Raw genomic sequence first — 21,184 nt, 5'->3', positions numbered from 1 at the left:
AAGGCTGAGAAACCATATCGCAGCCTTCTCTGACCTTTTCCAGCTCTGTGTCCCTGGAGGGGTTCCCTCCAGTTCCTCATGCTCACTTTCCTCCACAGGGGATAGAAGAGATGATAAATGAGGACACGTCCAACAGTATCACTACACAGAATACACAAAATCTCAGTCCAAAGAGAACAAGGACATCTCGTATTCATGCACCTAAATTCTGCAGCACAGCCAGATCTAGGAATATAAAGCTTTTTGTGAGAACAAAGAGGACAGACACTCCTCATAATACCTTTAGGAGGCTTGTACTCCTGGGAGCACTAAACAGTGATTAAAATCCAGTTGAATTAAACTCAGGTGGCTCAGAGGGCAGGGAAAAGAGAATTAATTCCGGGTTTCAGACCAAAACAGACTTTTTAAATATGCCTAAGTAGTCATTCTCCTACCTCTCTTTGCTGCTGGTTCAAATTATGTGAATTCCTCTGGCAAAGGGCAATTGTCTCTACCATGGTATCTTCAACATCCTTCAATGAAAGGTCCTCGTTGGCCTCTAGATTCAGAAAAATTGTTAACAATACTTAAGGATACATTACTGATAATCTCAGAGCTTCTGGAAAAAATTAAACTATTTTTTCTTTGCAGAGCCCTAGTTTTCCATTATATAATTCTTATATAATACCATTCTTCCATAAGAATGATACCAAGGCTTAGATTAAAAAACAGACAATTTAGCGTAAGAGGAGTTTTCCATGTAAACATCTGACATTCACAGCACATATAAAGCACATCATACTTAACATTTTAATATGTTTTGGCTATGTTAAAGTCCCAATCCTCTGTTTGTGGGTTAGTTAGTGGAAAGGTTACTTTTCACCTTTCTGGCTCTACCATTTCTTTTTCCATTTGTTTGTTTGTTTGTTTATTTCTTCATTCTGAGAGAGAGAGCATGTGTGTGTGAGCGGGGAAGGGGTATTGGGTGAGGGAGAAAGAGAATCCCAAGCAGGCTCTGTGCTGGTGGCATGTGACACGCCAACGTGGGGCTCGAACGCACGAACCATGAAATCATGACCTGAGAAGTCAAGAGTCTGACGCTTAACCGACTAAGCCAGTCAGGTGCCCCTTCCATTTCTTAAGTGTAGGTTTAATATCTTAGGCCCTTTCCTTTTCATTTTTCAATAATTCCTCCCCTCCTATGGTTTCGACTCTTAGGTCCTTGCTAATAAATAAGTTTATTTATTCATTTTGAAAGAGAGAGAGTGCATGCGCGCATGAGCAAAGGCGGGGCAAAGAGAGAGGGAAGAGAGAGGGGAGAGAGAGAATCCTAAGAGGCTCTGCACTGATGTGCAGAGCCCCAAACGGGGCTCGAACTCACAAACTTTGAGATCATGACTTGAGCCGAAATCAAGAGTCAAACGCTTAACTGACTGAGCCACCTAGATGCCCCACTAATAACTTCTGAACATACACCTCCAGCCCTTATTCTTTTCATAATCTGCAGGGTGATTTTTTGACAGACTCTGTCAGACTCTGCTTAATCGATGACTACAAGCACCTTGAACTTGTATGTGCAAAACCCAACCCATTTTTCCCACCTCAAATCTTCTCCTCCCCCTTCCCAAACTAAGTTAATGAAACCATCACCTCTAAGTCAGTTTATAAATCTCCGTCATCTCTGATGCCCCACCCCCCTTCACCCACATGTCCAACTAAATTGCCACTTTTGCTGATTTTACTTTTGTGCCCTCACATGCCATGACTTCTGCCCTGTGGCTCTCTTCACCTCATGTTCACAACTGCAACAGCTTCTTAATTAAACTTCTGACTTTCAAATCTTGCTTCCCTCATTCTCCTTTATACTGTCACAAACACATCAGTTCTATCCACAAAAATCATTAAAGACTTCCAAGTTTTAAAAACAGAACATAAATAAACCTCTGACCCTAACTAAACATAGTAACAGTCTGGCTCAGGTTCTCGCCCTCTGTGTTCTTAGGTCACTGCACCAGGTCTTACTCCTGAGGTTCCTGACCAGGCACTTTCATAATGATGTGCTCCTTAGCCCAGATGCTTTTTCCTTGCTTTTCCCAATCAAACTTCTATTCACTATTCCAGTCTTACTTGACAGGTCATGTCTTTCACAAACTATCTTTGATTCATCAGTTTCAAACCATTCCCTAAGTTTCCACAATCCTTTGCCACTCTCACTGTACCTCTTTTATAATACTTGATTCTTCTAGCATTTGATGTTTTCATTTACCTGTCTCCTTCACAAGATGCTAATTCTTTGGATGACGGCTATGTTAGCCATCTGTGTATATAATCCACAGGAACTAGCACAATGTCTTGCAATTAGCAGAACCTCCCAAATTCTTAAGGATCTAGAAAAATATTAAATCTGAAAGTAAATAGTGGACATGAGACCATTACTGAGAAATTTATTTTCACTAAAATTCAAAGAACTAGCTTCTCTATACATATCACTTGCAGTGATTTTAGGGAAACATTTTTCTTACTTTTCCCTCAATCTTTTATGTAATGTCTGCAAAAATTTTTAACAAGGAAAATATCATAAATGCAACAAATCTCACATAATCTGACTGAACAGAGATTGACAGTACAAAAATAATTATTAAATGTTTAGCTGAACTAAATATGGAAAAATCACTCAATTGTATGCTGAGGTTCCAAAAAGATTCAGTATAATAGCAAATGACCCCAGTACAACACAGACCCTAACACCTAGGATCTAACCATAAAGAATATAGATAAATAAGTAATTTATAAAGAATTAGGGTAAACGTGTTTAAGGAAATGTGTGGGCCACGGGCTCCAAGAGAAGTGCTGATTGTTAAATACATAGGACAATCTGAAAATTGCCTATCAAATGAACTTTGGAAGAGTTATTTTGAAAATGTCAAGTGATGTGAAAACATATAATCCAATTCAAAAGTGGGCAAAGAACTTGAGTAAACATTTCTCTGAAGATACACAAATAACCAATATGCACATGAAAAGGTGAAAGGGTGGACCTATGCCGGCCGACTCCATCTTGTTCTGTGTCCTCCACCTTGAGTGACTATGTCCCCTACGTGCCCCCTTTCCGGGAAAATCGCAGAAACCTCAGACCACACCTCCTCCCCTTGAGTAACCTCCGCTCATCCTTCAAACTTCCAGATCAAAACATGCCCGGTGACCTGCGTAACAGGACTCCGACCCTTCCCTAGCCAATCGGCCGAGGCCACAACCCTTCCCCAGCCAATCGGCTGAGGCCACAGGCATTACCTCACCAGCTGCCCCTAGACTCCTATAAAACCTTTGTGCTTTTGAAACTCACTCTTTCTCTCCGGTATCTCACCGCTGCAGGTAGGGGATTGAGCTCGAGCTAACTCCAATAAAGACTCTTTGCTTTTGCATCGGACTCGGCTCCCTGGTGGTCTTTGGGGATCACGAATTCTGGGCATAACAAAGGCACTCTACATTACTACTCAACAGGGAAATACGAATGAAAACCACAATAAGCTACTACTTCACACACGAGGATAGCTACTATTAAAGAAAACAGAGGGGCGTCTGGGTGACTCAGTCGGTTAAGCATCCAACTCTTGATACAGGCTGAGGTCATGATCTCACGGTTTTGCAATTGAGCCCATATGTGGCTCTGTGCTGACAGCATGGAGCCTGTTTGGGATTCTCTCTCTTCCTCTCTCTCTGCCCCTCCCCCACATGCATTCTCTCTCTCTCTCTCTCTCTCTCTCTCTCAGAATAAATAAACTTAAAAAAGAAAACAGCAAGTGTTGGTGGGGACTTAAATAAACTGGAACCCTGTGTATTGCTGATGGGAATGTAAAAATGATGCAGCCACTGTAGAAAAAAGCAACCCAACTGTTGCTCAAAAATTAGAAACAGAATCACCATTTAATCCAGCAATTCCACTTCTGGGTGTATACCCGGAAGAAAAGAAAGCAGTGTTTCAAAAAGATACCTGTACACCCATGTTCACCGAAATATTATTCACAATGGCCAAAAGGTGGAAGCAACTGAAGTGTCCACTGACAGACAAAAGGATACAAAATGCAGTTGGTATATACATGAAACGAAATATCATTCAGCCTTAAAAAGGAATGAAATTCTGACATGTGCTACAATATGGGTAAATTGTGAAGACATTATGCTAGGCCAGCAAGCCAGACTTAGAAAAGGATAAATGTTGTATAATTCTACTTTTATAAGATACCTCATCAAACTCACAGAGTGAGAAAGTAGAATGGTAGGTGCCAGAGACTGACGGGGGGGGGGGGGGGGGGGGGGGGGGGGGAAGGGAACGGGAGTAATTGTCTAATGGATACAAAATTTCAGTTTGGGAAGTTGAAAAACTTCTGGAGATTGATGGTGAGGATGGTTGCACAACACTGTGAATGTACTTAATGCCACTGAACTGTACATTTACAAATGATTAAGATGGTAAATTTTGTGCTATGAATTTTACCACAATTAAAAAAAAATAAATCTAGTTTCTAAAATGTCCAGGAATATAGGGGCTCCTGGGTGGCTCAGCTGGCTAAGCATCGAACTTTTGATTTTGGCTCAGGTCATGATCTCACAGTTCATTGAGTTCAAGCCCTGCATCAGACTCTGCCGAGCCTGCTTGGGATTCTCTCCCTCCCTCCCTCTCTACCCCTCCCCCACTCGCACACTCTCGCTTTCTCTCTCAAAAGAAATAAACATTTTTTAAAAACCCACTCAAGTGTCTAGGAAAATAATGGGAATTTTGTATCTATCTGTGGCAAGGCCATTTAACATTCCATACTGTCAAGTTTTACTGCTTTGTGCTAAAAATTACATAAATTCAGTGCAGAAAACACTGGCTATTCCTCATTAGAAGCTCTGATTTGCTATTGCTTAGCATATTACAGTAATATTTAGGTATATTAGTAATATTTAGTAATATTTAGGTATTACAGTAATATTTAGTTATGCACCTTATTTATATATAACTAAAAATTGGCAGAGAAATATAATCAAAAAAATAATACCAGTGAAAAGTGCCTACTTTTCTGTACCCTGAACTCCACTGATGGCACCACAAAGCCACAATGGTTTACATGATTTCCTATTAGGAGCTCTTGAAAAAAAGCTAAAATTGGGATCAGTGTTCAAGTATTTATGTGGATCGACGTAATTATTAGTCAATAAATGCAGTTTGTTAGACAACATCTTTTAAAACATGGGGTCCATGGGAAGAAATAATTGTAAATTATACTCAGGAACTTACTTTCATCTTGATGTGTTATCTCCTGAAGTTTGCTTTGTAGTCTCTAGGAGGTAAAAACACAAAACAAAAACACAGGAGGTAAGAGGAACACTGTTACCTAATCCACAAATATTTGAACTACATATTTTACAAGAAAAAACCTAAAGAAACAACAAGGTTATAAAGAATGACCCTTACTGTCATTCAGAAGAGAATTCTTGTGTATATAGAAAGCAGAGCTAGCAGTACTGAAGGGGACCCAAAATATCAAGTGTCACTTAATCTGCCCCGCTCTGCTTCTGTTGTACCACCATATAGTCATCAGTGACATTCTCTAGCAGGGTAATTAGGAGTAGGATTTATCCGAGCTTTGTATAAGGGAATAAAATTCACACTGGGATATGAGAAAAAGGGGTGAGAGGGAATAAGAAAGAACATACAAGACTGTCTGCACAGCAGAGGGCACAGCCTTGAGTGTGGCACCTCTAAATATGCAATTGCAGTGTCCACTGCTCTAACCGAATACTAGGATCCTCAGAAAGCATTAACTGATATTCCAGCATTACTGATATTCCAGATATTACTATACACTGAGAGTGACCTTTAATATATCCCTCCTACTCCAAATTTGCTCTTTGTCTTGAGGTCCCTTATAGGCTAAAAATCATACAACTGTCATCAACCACTTCCTCTTATTTCCTCCATACTATATTCAAAGATCAAAAGTTCTCAAATCCAATCCTCTTCCCACTCCACCACCACCACCGCCTCCAGCTCAAGCCTCACAGATTCACACCCACACTACACAGCTTCCCAAGTGCTCTCTGCTTCCTCCCTAAGATGAACCTCCCCCTTTTCTACCTGCCCCTCAGTCTCCTACCTAACCAGAGCAGTCTTAATGAAACAACATTGTATCAGTTCCTTCGCTTATAAACTTTTAGTTGATCTTGTGTGAACAACAGAGTCTGTCCTAATTCTTTAGGGTGTCCTACAAAATCTTTCCAGATCTGCACCCAGCCTTTGCTTCTAGCCTGCCAATACATGGATAGTGGAGCCCTAGTAAAATGCTGGCTGCTCTCCCAGTCTTTCGTATTTCTTTGTACTCCTATGCTTTTGTAAATGATGGTGTTATTCTCTTCAAGGATATACTGCCTCTCTTTCCCCCATCCGAGCCAGGAATACTTTTAACTATCCTTTAAAACTAGATTCACGATATCTTCAACAAATAAACGACAAGGAAAAAAGATATGTAGGGATAACTTCTACATTAAAAGAGGTTGAGAGCTTACACAAAACCTCTGTGGAATATTCTTCCTGACCTGTTTTGATTACGCAGCTAGAGAAAAACTAGAAGCCAATAAAGAAATTCTTTTTTTTTCCCTTGCTCTAAACATCTTTTTTAACTTAAATTCAAGTTAGTTAACATGTAGTGTAGTACTGGTTTCAGGACTAGAATTTAGTGATTCATCACTTCCATATAATCTGACCTGTCAGATGCCGTTTAGTTTTGTTGATTGCTTCCTTCACTGTGCAGAAGCTTTTTATCTTGATGGGGTCCCAATAGTTCATTTTTGCTTTTGTTTCCCTTGCCTCCTGAACTATGTCTAGTAAGAAGTAGAGTCACATTTTTGCTGCAGCTAAGGTCAAAGAGGCTGCTGCCTGTATTCTTCTCTAGGATTTTGATGGTTTCCTGTCTCACATTTAGGTCTTTCATTCATTTTGAATTTACTTTTGTGTATGGTGTAAGAAAGTGGTCCAGTTCCATTCCTCTGCATGTTGCTGCATGTATGCTGGATACACATACATACATATATAGGAAGAGAGGATATCCCTAATCTATTCCTTAGCTAGATAGCAGTATTTTAAAAACTGATACAATACTTCACACTTATTAGAATGGCTACCAACAAGAAAACAGAGAAAAGCAAGTGTTGGAGAAAATGTAAAGAAATTAAAAGCCTTTGTGCGTTTCTGATGAGAATATAAAATGGTGTAGCCACTATGGAAAGCAGTATGGCAATTCTTTAAAAATTAAAAATAGTATTTTCATTTAATTCAGTAATTCCATTCTGGTTGTATGCCCAGAATAAATGAAAGAAGAGTCTTGAAAAGATGTTTGTACACCCATGTTCATGGCAGAATTATTCACAAAGTTTGAAAGGCAGAAGCAACCCAAGTGTCTACCAACAGATGAATGAATAAACAAAATTTGGTATATACATAAAATGGAGTACTATCCAGCCTTAAAACTGAATGAAATTCTGGCACATGCTACAACATGGGTAAATCTTTAAGACTTTATCATTAATGTATACAAAAAGGCAAATACTGTGTGATTCCATGTATGTGAGGTAGAGTAGTCAAATTCATGGAGTCATAAAGAATGGGGGCTGCCAGGGGATGTGGGGAGGGAGGAATGGGAGATTACCATTTAATGGGTATAGAGTTTCAGTTTGGGAAGTTGAAAAAGTTCTGGAGAGGGATAGTGGTGACGATTGCACAAAAATGTGACTACACTTAATACCACCAAAATGATAAGTTTTTATTGTAGGTATAACAATTTAAAAAATGGATAAAAATTTTTGTGAAAAACTGATAGAACATCAACTGTTGGTGAGAATTAGCAACCCAAACTCTTATACATTATTGGAGGGGATGTAAAATGGAATAACCACTTTGGAAAGAGGCCTGATAATATTTTATAGACCTAAAACCTAGACCTATCCTATGACCTAGGGATTCCAGTCCTTGGTACTGACATTTTCCTGTGAAAATGAAAATATTTGTGTACAAAAGTGATCGTAGTAGCTTTACTCTTAATAGCCAAAAACTAGAAATAGCCCAGGTGTCAATCATCAAGAGACTGAATGAATAGTAGTATATTCGTACAATACCATTCAGCAATAAAAGAAACGGACTACTGATACAACTCAAAAATATGGTGAAAGGAGAATTATACAAGACTACTAAGGGAGGAACCCATGAATGCATGAATGCATAAAATAGGTAAAACTAATTCACAGTGAAAAAAAAAGATCAGAAAAATGATGATCTGTGGGGGGACAAAAGTGGGAATGCATATGAAGAGGCATGAAGGAACTTTCTCTGATGAAGCTAATGTTCTCTACCTTGTTAGGGACTAGGGACATAGGTGTATGCATTTGTCACAACTCAGTACATGACACATTTAAGACTTGTGCACTTTATTGTATATAAATTTCACCTTAAAAGTATACCAGAAAGAAATGTTCTACCCAACGACTAAACTCGAGTCATGATAAAAATAGTTAGTGGTAAGATGCAATACTGTCTGCAACTTACTTTGACACACAAGAAATGAAGATGGACTGATGAAAACTTTCACAATGCTACAGGTCAATTATATCTCAATAAAAAGACAGATTGATGAATGGAGGCGTGGACAGAAAATGACAAAGCAAATATAGTAAAATATTACCTTTAGCATTATTAAGAAGGCCCCATGAATATCTCCTTTTTTTTCTAATAGATAGGCAGTGACTTCATGAAGTTGATACTTCTGGGTAATCTAGGAAAGAAGAAATGATAAGGATTTTTGTTCACAAATCTTGATTGTGGAGAGGATCCTACTAAAGATGAAAACAATATGACAGTAAATAATGAAATCATACCTCAGTAGTACATTACTTTCCAGTGTAATATGAAATATTGGACTTTCTAGTGTTAGAAGTTGCCCATCTTGGCAGTTCTAACTAAACCATGTTCATTCACTTTTTTCTTCACTATTGTTTAATTTAAAGTTTTCATTTACCTGACTGAGTATATCCACTGGAAAAAAGGTAACACATATGTATAAGTGAGATCTTAGTAAGAATCAATAAACTAAAAGTTTCTAATTAGTAAAAAAGAAATACCAAGTAAACTAAGAAGATAAATGAAAGATATTAAGTGCAGAAAATAATGCTATGGGAAAGAAACAACAGAGAAACAACACAGAGTTTCAACAAACCCCAAAATAGTCTTTGAAAAGACTAATAAAGTAGAATAAAACTTTCTTAGCAGCAAAAACAAAAAACAAAAAACAAAAAACTTTCTTAGCAGCAAGAACAAAGAGAGGCACAAATAACATTATTAGCATATAAACAGGTTCAAAGGAGAAAAGTGTGATCATCTCAATAAATGCAGGAAAAAGTATTTGATAAAATGCAGTACCCATTCTTAGCAAAAATGAAACACTCTTACCTAAACTGAGAAATGAACTCTTAATTTATTAAAAATTATCTATCAAAATCCTAAAATAAACACCATATTTAATGTAAAATGTTAGACCCATTCCATTTAAAATCAGAAACAAGGCAAGATTGCATACTATCACTGTTTCTAATATCCTGGAGCTCTTAGACATCTGGTAAGAGAGAGAAAACAGTGTAAATGTAAAAAAAATTTTTTTAAAAAGAAAAGAAAGAAAAACTAAAGACAAGAAAAACTACCATTATTCTTGAAAAATAGTATTGTCATTAAAAAAATCTAGAAACTATTTAAATGAAGAAAGAATTCAGATTCTTTTCAATACAAAACAATGTATAAAAATTAGTAACATACAGCAGCAGCAATCAACAAAGATGTCATTTCAAAAACTTTCCTTCCACATTGTTAACAAAAAGTGTAAGTATCTAGGAACAAATTTAAGATAACATTTGCAAGAACCTCGTAGATCATATAAAAGTTGTTGAAACCTCACTAAAGAACGTAAAAGGCTTTTAAAAAGACAACCATGTTCCTGAATGTGAAGACTCTACATTGTAAGATGTCAATCTTCCCTGAATTAACCTATAAATTCATTGTATATATTTCATCAAAATGCCGGAAGTTTGTTGGTTTTTTAATTTTTTTTAATGTTTATTTATTTTTGAGAAACAGAGACAGAGCAAAAGTGGGGGAGGGGCAGAGAGAGAGAGGGAGACACAGAATCAGCAGCAGGCTCCAGGCTCTGAGCTGTCAGCACGGAGCCCAATATGGGGCTCAAACTCACGAAACGTGACATCATGACCTGAGCCCAAGTCAGCCGCTTAACCTACTGAGCTATCCAGGTGCCCCTGTTTTTTGTTTTTTTAAAGGAAGATGACAACATGATTCCTAATGTGATGTAGAATAGTAAGAGCCTAAGAGTACACATGAATTTTAAAGAAAAACAATGAGGAGGGAAGACTCTTCTTTCAAATAATAAGCCTTATTGTGAAGCTATATTATTTAAAATATATGGTAACAGTAAAAGGAAAGACATGACCAAATGAACAGAAGAGATTCCACAAAAAGATCCATGTATATCTGAGAGTTCAGTATACAGCAGAATGGCATTATGAATCAGTGAGGAAAGGATACCAGAAATACCACATACACCACCGGTTATACACAGGGGAAAAAAAAAATACAGAAATCCCTCCCTTGATGTTTACAAAAATTAATTCCAGATGGATTAAAAGCCTAAATGTAAAAAGCTAAGGTATAAAACTCGTATAAGAGGATATCTTTTATACCATCAAGGTAGAAAAGGAAGACTCACACACAAAAATTTAAACCTTAAAGGAAAAGAATGATAAATTAAAATAGAAGTCACTAGAAACCAAATTAAAGAAACGTGCCACAATACACTGGAAGAAGGCATCCCCAACATATAAAATCAGTGAAGGATTAGAGATGCAGAAATTAGAATTTCTACAAATCAGTAAGGGCAAAAACTCAGTAGAAAAATGGGCAAATGATAGGAACAGATAATTCAGAGAAAAAAACCTGAAAGTCATTAAACATATGGAAAGATGTTCAATGTCATGAATAATCAATGATACCCATCATGCTGGCAAAAATTAAAAGTCTAAGAGTGTAGGGCTCCTGGGTGGCTCAGCTGGTTAAGTGTCTGACTCTTGATTTCTGCTCAGATCATGATCTCACAGTTTATAAGTTTGAGCCCTGAGTCAGGCTCTGCGTTGAGGGTGTGGATCCTGCTTGAGGTTCTCATTCATTTTCTCTCTCTCTCTCTCTCTCTCTCTCTCTCTCTCTCTCTCCCACTCTCACTCTCATTTTCCCTCTCTCTGTGCCCCTCCCCAGCTCTCTCTCTCTTTCTCTCAAAAATAAATAAACTTTAAAAAAAAAAAGCCAAAAAATGTTAGGAATCAACTAGAATGTGGAAAAATAACAAATCCCAAAAACATTGATGGTGAGAATAGAAACAAACAGGAGATCAACTTGGCAGTAACAATAGAATAAGCTAGTCTACTGTCTAAGTAATTCCACTTCCAGGTAATTACTTAGAGAAAGCTCACATGGGCACATAAGAAGGTTCATACAAAGATGTATAAGGTAGCATTGTTTAGGATGTGAAGGAGTGGAAACAATTTGAATGTCTATCCATAGGGAAATAAACTGTGGCATACTCATTCAATTGATATATGATCATTAAAATGAATGAGCTAATTCTACATGTATAACAATTGATAAATTTTAAAAATTTAATAAAAAAGCAATTTGCAATATGATATGTTCTATATGATACCATTATTACAAATTCTATAAACATGGAAGACTGTGTCAGGCATTTTATTTATTTTTTTATTATTTTTTTAATATGAAATTTATTGTCAAATTGGTTTCCATACAACACCCAGTGCTCATCCCAACAGGTGCCCTCCTCAATGCCCATCACCCAACCTCCCCTCCCTCCCACCCCCCATCAACCCTCAGTTTGTTCTCAGTTTTTAAGAGTCTCTTATGTTTTGGCTCCCTCCCTCTCTTTTTTTTTTTCTTTTTTCTTCCCCTCCCCCATGGTCTTCTGTTAAGTGTCTCAGGATCCGCATAAGAGTGAAAACATATGGTACCTGTCTTTCTCTGTATCACTTATTTCACTTAGCATCACACTCTCCAGTTCCATCCACGTTGCTACAAAAGGCCATATTTCATTCTTTCTCATTGCCACGTAGTATTCCATTGTGTATATAAACCACAATTTCTTTGTCCATTCATCAGTTGATGGACATTTAGGCTCTTTCCATAATTTGGCTATTGTTGAAGGTGCTGCTATAAACATTGGGGTACAAGTGCCCCTATGCATCAGCACTCCTGTATCCCTTGAATAAATTCCTAGCAGTGCTATTGCTGTATCATGCATTTTATAGGAAAAATAAACATAGATGGGAAGAATATGCTTCCCATCTTCAGGTTGGTGGTAACCTCGGGGGGCGGGGGAGGGGAAAGAGGATGATTTCTAAAACAAACAACAAAGATTTAAACCCAGTATGTCAAACATGAACATCTATAAAACTGGGTTGGTGGGTACAATGATATTTGAAATTCTGTACAATTCTATATACTTTAAATATTTTACACTTAAAAAATTTTTAAAGTGTGTGAGTAGTTCAGAAGGTGGCACAGGGAATACAGATTACTGTTTCATAAGTATTGATAATAAAGGAAAGGATATATAACAGTAGTTTAAAAATAAATTTTAAATACTAGCTTCTTATTGATTAGAATATGTGTGTATACGTACACGCATGCACACACACATGTGCACATAGTCATGTTCATGTGGAAACAGGAGAAAACAAGGGAAGGGACCCAAGGCAATGACCATGTTGAGACTACTGACTGCCACTGAGCCTGTCTTATGCCCAGCAAGCTATCTAACCATCAGAGCCTACAAACAAGAGCTTGGTTTCTCTTTTAATATATTTATTGTATTCCTTTGTCTTGGCTTGTGTGTTGGCTAGAACGTCTGTGAAACTTGATTAGTAACAGCGATGGACATGCGCTGTTTCTGACTTTACTGGAATAAAGGGACAGCAGTTTACCACAGCAATGTAGAGCAGGCACTGTGGAGGCAGACTATTTGGGTTCGATCCCGGGGGCTATGTTACGTTAGTCTCCTTTTGCTCATGTTTAAACTGGTGAATGGTTAGGATGAGTTTACTCACATCCGCTCTGCATTCCAGGTCTTACCTGGATGGTTTCCTCCAGGCGGTAGCACTCAAGGACCTGCAGCGTCTCTATAACCTGGTTTGGGTCGAACTGACACAACAGCTCAATGAACTGCTCCGTAACAGAGGGAGGCATCTGCAGCGATTCCTGATTTACATGAATACCTTCCCTGAAAACATAAATAGAAAGAGAACGGCATTAATTCATCACATCTGTCATTAAGTATGTAATGACAGGTAAAAAGTACGTCAACCTTAAAAGCAAAACTCCCTTCTGGTGATATAAAATCGTGAATTGAAAGTCTCACTTTTACTTAGGGTGTTAGGGTGAGCTGTGTATTATATCAGACACAGTCTAAATCACAGTCTAAATCAGTTTATAGTGAATAATTAAGGAAATAATATTCAGTGAAAGCTCCTCTAAATAAATACCAAAGTTGTACTGTTGCTCTAGAAGAAACAAAAATTAACCAAGGATCCACGAGTAACTATATATAGTAAACCATCTTCCACTTTTAACAACTGGCCCTACCATACTTCGTTGGTAGCACCAATCACACCATGTTGTAACTACTTCTTTAATTATCTTTCTTATCTAAAGACTATAAACTTTTTGAGGATAGGTACCAGGTATCTTCTCACTAACGAATTCGTAAAGCCTGCATGTTGTAAGGGCTAGTTATTTACACGCTACTAAAACAAATTTATAAAGTGGATCAGTAGTAGGACACACAATATTCATGTGTTCATTTATTTTGTATGTCAGCTAGTCACCAAAGCCCACTATTCAGAATACCTACAACAAAAGCTAGAGATACTGGGGTGCTGGGGTAGCTCAATCGGCAGAGCATGTGACTCGAGCTCAAAGTTATGAGTTCAACTCCTACGTTGGATGCAGAGCTTTCTTTAAAAAAAAAAGGGGGGGGGGAAAGCTAGAGAAATACAGAATTAGTTTTATCATAGTGGACACTCAACTACTGGTGGCCAAAAGAAATTATTTAGAAAATCAACTACTGCTCATTACAGACATACAAATCGTCTTTAAAAGAAGTCAGTTCCTTTTGAGAGCCCTATCTTTTCTTCACCTCAACTAAAGCTCCTTATATAAAGAACTGGAATAGGGTTAATAATATACAAAACTGCTTGGGAAACTAGCTTTGTGAAGAAACGTTAAGGCAGATGGTTTAAAGCAACATCTCCCAGCTTTTCTCACATCACGCATACAGAGAAGGACAGCATTTGCATGGCCCCTCAGAACAAAGTAAGACTGATCACAGGGGACTATGGGTGCCCCAAGACCCACCCCAAGAGCTGAGGGGATCCATCTCTAGGCACACCTGTGACCCATGTGCAGCACACCAACAGTCATAGGCGGGAATCTCTGACTCCGCAGAGAACAATTTGAAGTTATAAAGGTCCTATAAATAATGGTAAATAGCCCTTCTATTTTTACCAGTAAGAGCCTTCAGCTACAGAAAGAGGAATTATAGTTAGACATAGGAAATCTTTCCGAAACTAAGAGTTTTGTGACACTCAGTCCCTACCAGAGGTTGACTGATGAACTCCTTAATTAAGCTCTGCTGCTTGGAGCTGTCGATACTTGCTGATGGGCTAATTCGGTATGTCCTCAAATTGGCTGTAAATCTCTAAGTTCGAGTTTCATTTCGTTAGTTCACAGCTGCCTTTAAAGCAGGATTTAGGGAAGTAACTGGTTATTCCTTAAGTACAGCATCACCTTAGTTCTTCCTATGTAACATGAAAATTATCTTTTTAAGTGTCTAGGTCCCAACTACACTATAAACTCTGAGAGCAAAGACTGCTGCATTCAATGTCTCCCAGCACTCACACAGTCTTGGCACATAATAAATAAGCACTCGGTAAATGTACACTGAATTGAACTGGACAGGCAATAATGTGCTGGATTGTCTTCAAAAAAGGGGAACCAAATACAGGATAGAGGGGTGCAAATGACAAGGACTAGGGCTATGAAATCAGATTCAGGTGTGAATGAATGCTGTCAGAAAGCTGTACACGGACCAAATAGAAAATGGACATGATAATCACAGGGCAATGATGGGTCTTTATGTAAGATCAACGTTTTGTCCCAACAGAATATGCCCACGTAAAAGAAAAAGGGAATGCTAATCGATGATCGTTAACATTAAGGTGAGCTGGTGTACTTCTCAGATGTTTATGTCATATTGTAGGTAGTGTTAATATTTTATCTACGCCACACTTCTGTTACTATGTCTTATAAATGCAAGACTATGGAGCAAATTAAGACTAGACATAAGCATCTGCCAATAACTCCCAGTATTTAATTCTTTCCAGAACACTTATTGACAAAACTCTTTACAAGTACTAAGGATGTGAATATGCATCAAACCAAGCAAATCACTCAGATGAATAGATTCTGATGCATTCATTTGTGAGGGAAATAATATGTCTGCTGGGAAATGATCAGGCAACATCAACATAATGAAAACTTTAATAAACTAATACGTATGCACTTACACCCATTTCTGACTGCTGCTTCACAGTCTTGCACATAAATACAAATTGTTATATTCCCTTCTCAAAGCTACTTCTGTTACTCTTCTATTAGCTATCTGCTTTGCCACTGTTAACTTTAGTGTATCAAAACTATATGTTTTAAACCTAAACCTTATCTATTCTTTTGGGAATTTCTATTTTAATCATAGCAATGACATATAAGATATAAACACTTAAGTATATATAAAAGGTAGATTTTTATAAGGCATACACTAGACTTTCTCTTGTCATTTTTTTAAATTTCATTTAAATTCTAGTTAACATATATTGTAATATTGATTTCAGGAGTAGAATTAGGGATTCATCACTTACATATAACACTCAGGTCTTAGCCCAACAAGAGCCCTACTTTATACCCATCACCCACTTAGCACATCCCCTGCCATTTCCCTCCATCAACCTTCAGTTTGTTCTCTATAGTTAAGAGTCTCTTACGGCTTGCTTCCATCTCTCTCTTTTTCCCCTCCCTTCCCTGTGTTCATCTGTTCTGTTTCTTAAATTCCACATATGAGTGAAATCATATGGTATTTGTCTTTCTCGGACTTATTTTGCTTAGCATAATACACTCTAGCTCCATCTACATCATTGCAAATGGCAAGATTTCATTCTTTTTGATGGCTGAGTAATATTCCATTGTGTATATATACCATATCTTCTTTATCCATTCATCAATCAGTGGACATTTGGGCTCTTCCCATAGTTTGGCTATTGTTGATAATGCTGCTATAAATATCTGGGTGCATGTGCCTCTTCAAATCAGTATTTTTGTAGCCTATGAGTAAATACCTAGTAGTGTAATTGCTGGTTATAGGGTAGTTCCATTTTTAACTTTTTGAGGAAACTCCATACTGTTCTGCACAGTGACTACACCAGTTTGTATTCCCACCAGTAGTACAAGAGGGTTCCCCTTTCTCCACATACTCACCAATACCCGTTGTTTCCTGTGTTGTTTTAAAGGAGAGTACTTATATGCCTTGTGAAATACATGCACACCAACCATACCCAAAAATTCAGGTTGGGGAAAACATTCACACTTACTCAGGTTGTGAAAATAATTTAAAATTATGATCTTGTATATTTGGCTGTTACTGGGAAGGATAAACTATGCTTCAGTTTTGAATAAATGACATCATTAAAATGACTCTAAAATTCTGATAAAAATATTTGACAAAGAAAATAAATGTTGCAGGGAGATGAAAAAAAGTCTGGTCTGGTCTCTCCCCTTCACTCTAAATACTGCACAAAAATAGGCCAGTCTAGACTACTCTACATTTCTGAGGGAGAGAATTTCACAATCTCCCCGTAACTTGTGCTGACAACTTAGGGCCACCTCAGCTTAGCCTAAATCCTGACTGCTTGAATTCTCTGCTCATCCCCATATAACCAGTCCTTAGAGGTAGTGGCATACTGATGACTGCTTGGTACCTTTTAGACTGAAAACTCAAATACATCATTCACAACACACAAGAGTGAAGACAATTATTGTCCATGGAGTTATCATTCTAATCAAGTTGTTTTACAAGGTTGTTAAGCTGAGCTTCCAGTTTTCCTTCCATTTTACATTCCATGTTAAAAATGCCACAATGTAATCCCATGTCCTTTGAACAAAACATAAGTGAATGTGCCAATCTGCCTGAAAAACACTTTAAGAGGCATTATTATAGGCAGCAAAGACAATACCCACAAAATGCACATGGAATTGTAAAAACAGTAATGCCTCACAAACCAGACAGGAGACTGGCTTAGGTGGAAACCCATCTGTTGCAAGAAAGAACATAGTAGGTGTGGCTCTCCATGATGGCTCTCTAAGTCAGGCAGAGATGACAGTATCCCTCATACAGAACAGCCACACTTCCTTATCAACTTTTATGAGGCGCAGACCAAAGCAGACAAGGGCACCGTTCTGTCTAATGGCAAAGATTCTGCCACATCAAATCAATGTAACAGCAGATGTAATTCAGGTCTTCAGGGGACTTGTTCACTTTCCATTTCCCTAGTCTGATACTAGTGTCAAAGATGTCCTTCCCAAAACTTAATAGAATTTTTGTTCTCTTTCTGATATTCACAAAAGAGAAAGTGTATTGTTTTCAATGTTCTCCTGCATAAAGAGGAAAAATGGCTTTTATAAGCTAACAGAAATAAGAGCCTAATGATTTTCATAGAAAAATAATTTAGTTCCATAACCTCATCAGGTATAAAGAGTACCTGGGGATGCCTGAGTGGCTCAGTCAGTTGAGCGCCGAACTCTTGATTTTGGTTCTGGCCATGATCTCGCGGATTGTGGGATCGAGCTCCATGTCAGGCTCTGCACTGATTGTGTGGAGCCTGCTTGGCAGTCTTCGCCCTCTCTCTACGCCTCCCCCACTTACACACTCTCTCTCCCAAAATAAACATTAAAAAAAAAAGTGTATCTGAATCATTCCCATGTTGTACAGACTTCAATTAAATCTCACAGGGTAAGCTAAAACAACTTTTCCAAAATACTACTATTAAAAATGGTAATAAGAAGAATGCTGAGGTTATTTGTAATGTGTACTTTCTTCCTACTGCAAAGCTCTCCCTAACACTGAAATATGCCAGTGATCCCACTAGCAAGGATTGTCTTAATGTGGCCTAACTCAAAGAAAGACTGGGAAGGTGCAGGTCCTGCCACCTCGGCATAATACCTAAATTGGGGCATTTGTAGGTCTGGATGAGACGCCTGATGCCATTCTCTCCCCAAAGTGATAGATGGAACTAGAGAGACAAAGGGGATGCAGTTCTGTGACCCCACTGCAGAGACATTCTTTCAACAGTTCTCAGAAGTACGGTTTGAACTGATGCTGGGTCAGACTACATAAATCTGATATCCACATATAATTCTGAACATATAGAGAACAAAGACATTTAGTTTCTGGTCTGGCATGTAAAGAGCTTGAAAGTTAACACCTCCATCCTCTCAGGAAAAATGCTGAGCAAACAGAAAATCAACAACTCTTGTTCCATCTACCTGAGAGCTGAAGTGGTGGGGCCAGCTGCCACCCCTGAGTTAGAGAGCAACAGACAGATGGGTATAAATGATCACAGCCTACTGGAGCAGAAGCCACCACTGCTGGAGCTGGTACACTGGGGTAGGAAAACTTCAGCCGTCAATGACAAAATGCCAGAGATTCGGTGTGGACAGACCGAAGAATTAAATATCCTAGGGGGCCGAGTCTTGGGGGGAGTTTCCCTACTTTCATGGATTTTATCTTGAGGAGCTACCAGGTTCTCATTGTGAAGACCGGAGAAAACTCCAGTCATGCTTCCAGTACCAGAGAGGAGAAAAGTGGCCGTTTAAAAATATATCCAGAGCATTTTGTTCTTCTTAAGAAGGCCTGCTATAGACTGAATTATGTCCCCTGCAAATTCATACGTTGAAGTCCCAACTCCCGATATCTCACAATGTGACCTTATTTGGAAACAGGACTTTGTAGATGTAATTAGTTAGGATGAGGTTATACTGGAGTAAGGTGGACTCATAATCCAACATAACCAGTGTCCTTAAAAGAAGAGAAAATTTTGACATAAACATACATACAGGGAGAATGCATGTGAAAATGAAGGTTGAAATCAGGGTGATGCTTTCACAAGCTAAGGAATGACAAAGATTGCCGGCAAAGCACCAGAAAGTAGAGGAGTAACATGGAACTCTTTCTCACAACCCTCCCAACACTTATCTTGGACTTCCAGTCTCCACAACTGAGACAATAAATTTCTGTTGTTTAACCACACAGTTGTGGTACTTTGTGAAGGCAGGCCTTGCAAAGTAATACAACTGCCCTCAAGGGAAACTATTTTATCAGAGACTAACCAAGCTGAGGGAAGAGAAATAACCACATCCAGCCCTCTCTAGCCTTCCTGTCTCACTTAAAGGGGTACAAGGGGGTTACTGAGAAGTACTTGGGAGGGTCATTGCCAGAGACACAACTCACCAAGAGTGAACACTAATCACAGGACTAAAGAATGCTTCTCCTCCACCACACCTCACCACTACGTCAATAGGGCATGCCTATATAATAACAGGGGAAAAGAACTAAAAGAACTACACAGCTCAGACTTTACGAAAAGTCTCTAGGGAAATCTAAAGACAACCAGGGAGAGAAAAACATGGGACACCGAAGTAACTTTCAGGGTCAGACAACTACCGCTACAGCAAACAGTAAGCAAAGCCTCACGCTTAACCAGATAAACATAAAACTTCACACCAAAGGCCTATTTGCCATAGTTCCTTTTATGCAGTACATCATCTCCAGCTTTCAATGAAAAGTTACAAGACAACATAAAAAACAACAACAAATACAGTTTGAAGAGATTTAGCAAGCATCAGAACCAAACTCAAATATGCCGGAGATGTTGGATTTATTACATGGGATCTTAAAACTTATGATCAATATGCTGAGGGCTCTCACTGGAAAAAGTGACAACATGTAAGTACAGATGGGTAAAGTAAGCAGAGAAATGGAAACTCTAAGGAAGGATCAAAAGAAAATGCTAGAAATGAAAAAAACACGAAATAAAATTAAGAATGCCTTTGATGGCCTCATCAACAGCCTGGATACCGCTGAGGAAAGAATCAGTGAGTTTAAAGGTGTGTCAATAACATGTCAATAGAAATTCCCAAACTGAAGCACAAAGAGAAAAGAGACTTGAGGGCAGAAAGACCCAGAACAGAATATCCAAAGACTGTGGCACAAATATAAAAGGTAACGCCATAAGAAGAAAGAGAAAATGGGAAAGAAATATTTGCACAGCAATAATGACTGAGAATTTCCCCAAATTAATGACAGATATCAAACTACTGATTCAGGAACCTCAGAGAACACCAAAGAGGACAAACAGCAAAAATCTATACCTACACATATTATATTCAAACTGCAGAAAATCAAAGACAAAGAGAAAATCTTAAAAGAAGTCGGAGGGAAGGAAAACACTACCTACAGAGGAGCAAGGCTAAGAATTACACTACACTTCTCTCCATAAACCATGCAAGCAAAAGACAGCAGAATGAAATATTTAAAGTCTTGGAAGAAAAAACCCACCAACCTACAATTGTGTATCCAGGAAAATTATCTCTCAAAAGTGAAAGGGAAATACTTTCTGAGACAAACGAAAATTGTGAGAATATGTCATCAGTAGACTTGCCTTTCAAGAAATGTTAGTTCTTCAGAAGGAAGAAAAATGATATAGGTCATAAATCTGCATCTACATAAAGAGCATTAGAGAGGGAATAAATTAAGGTAAAATAAATGTTTTATTTTTCTTATTCTTAACTGATCTAACAGAAAACAATTTGTCCTGTGCTCACTTCTGCGGCACATATACAGAAGACAATTTGTCCAAAAGAATAATAGTTACAATGTATTCAGTGATTATGGTTTATGGTTAAGTGAATGACAGCAAATACTATAAGGGATAAGAGGGA

The 21,184-nt window shown here is 38.1% G+C and overlaps 1 protein-coding gene across 2 annotated transcripts in view; it reads right to left on the bottom strand.

Annotated features, from left to right (window-relative positions):
- VPS8 (VPS8 subunit of CORVET complex) overlaps positions 1 to 21,184 on the bottom strand; it is a 249,925-nt gene that overhangs the window by 77,256 nt on the left and 151,485 nt on the right. For both annotated transcript variants that reach the window (XM_047875159.1, XM_047875158.1), the window contains 4 exons: positions 13,211 to 13,358; positions 8,697 to 8,786; positions 5,261 to 5,303; positions 435 to 538 (listed from right to left, as the gene is read on the bottom strand). In XM_047875159.1, the coding sequence (XP_047731115.1) occupies positions 435 to 538; positions 5,261 to 5,303; positions 8,697 to 8,786; positions 13,211 to 13,358 (385 nt within the window). The remainder of the gene's footprint in view (positions 1 to 434; positions 539 to 5,260; positions 5,304 to 8,696; positions 8,787 to 13,210; positions 13,359 to 21,184) is intronic.

Source organism: Prionailurus viverrinus, chromosome C2 (genome assembly GCF_022837055.1).
Source record: "Prionailurus viverrinus isolate Anna chromosome C2, UM_Priviv_1.0, whole genome shotgun sequence".
In the NCBI taxonomy this organism is placed as follows: domain Eukaryota; kingdom Metazoa; phylum Chordata; class Mammalia; order Carnivora; family Felidae; genus Prionailurus; species Prionailurus viverrinus.
The sequence above is the reverse complement of the archived record's forward strand: the minus strand, read 5'-3'. Positions and strand labels throughout refer to the sequence as shown.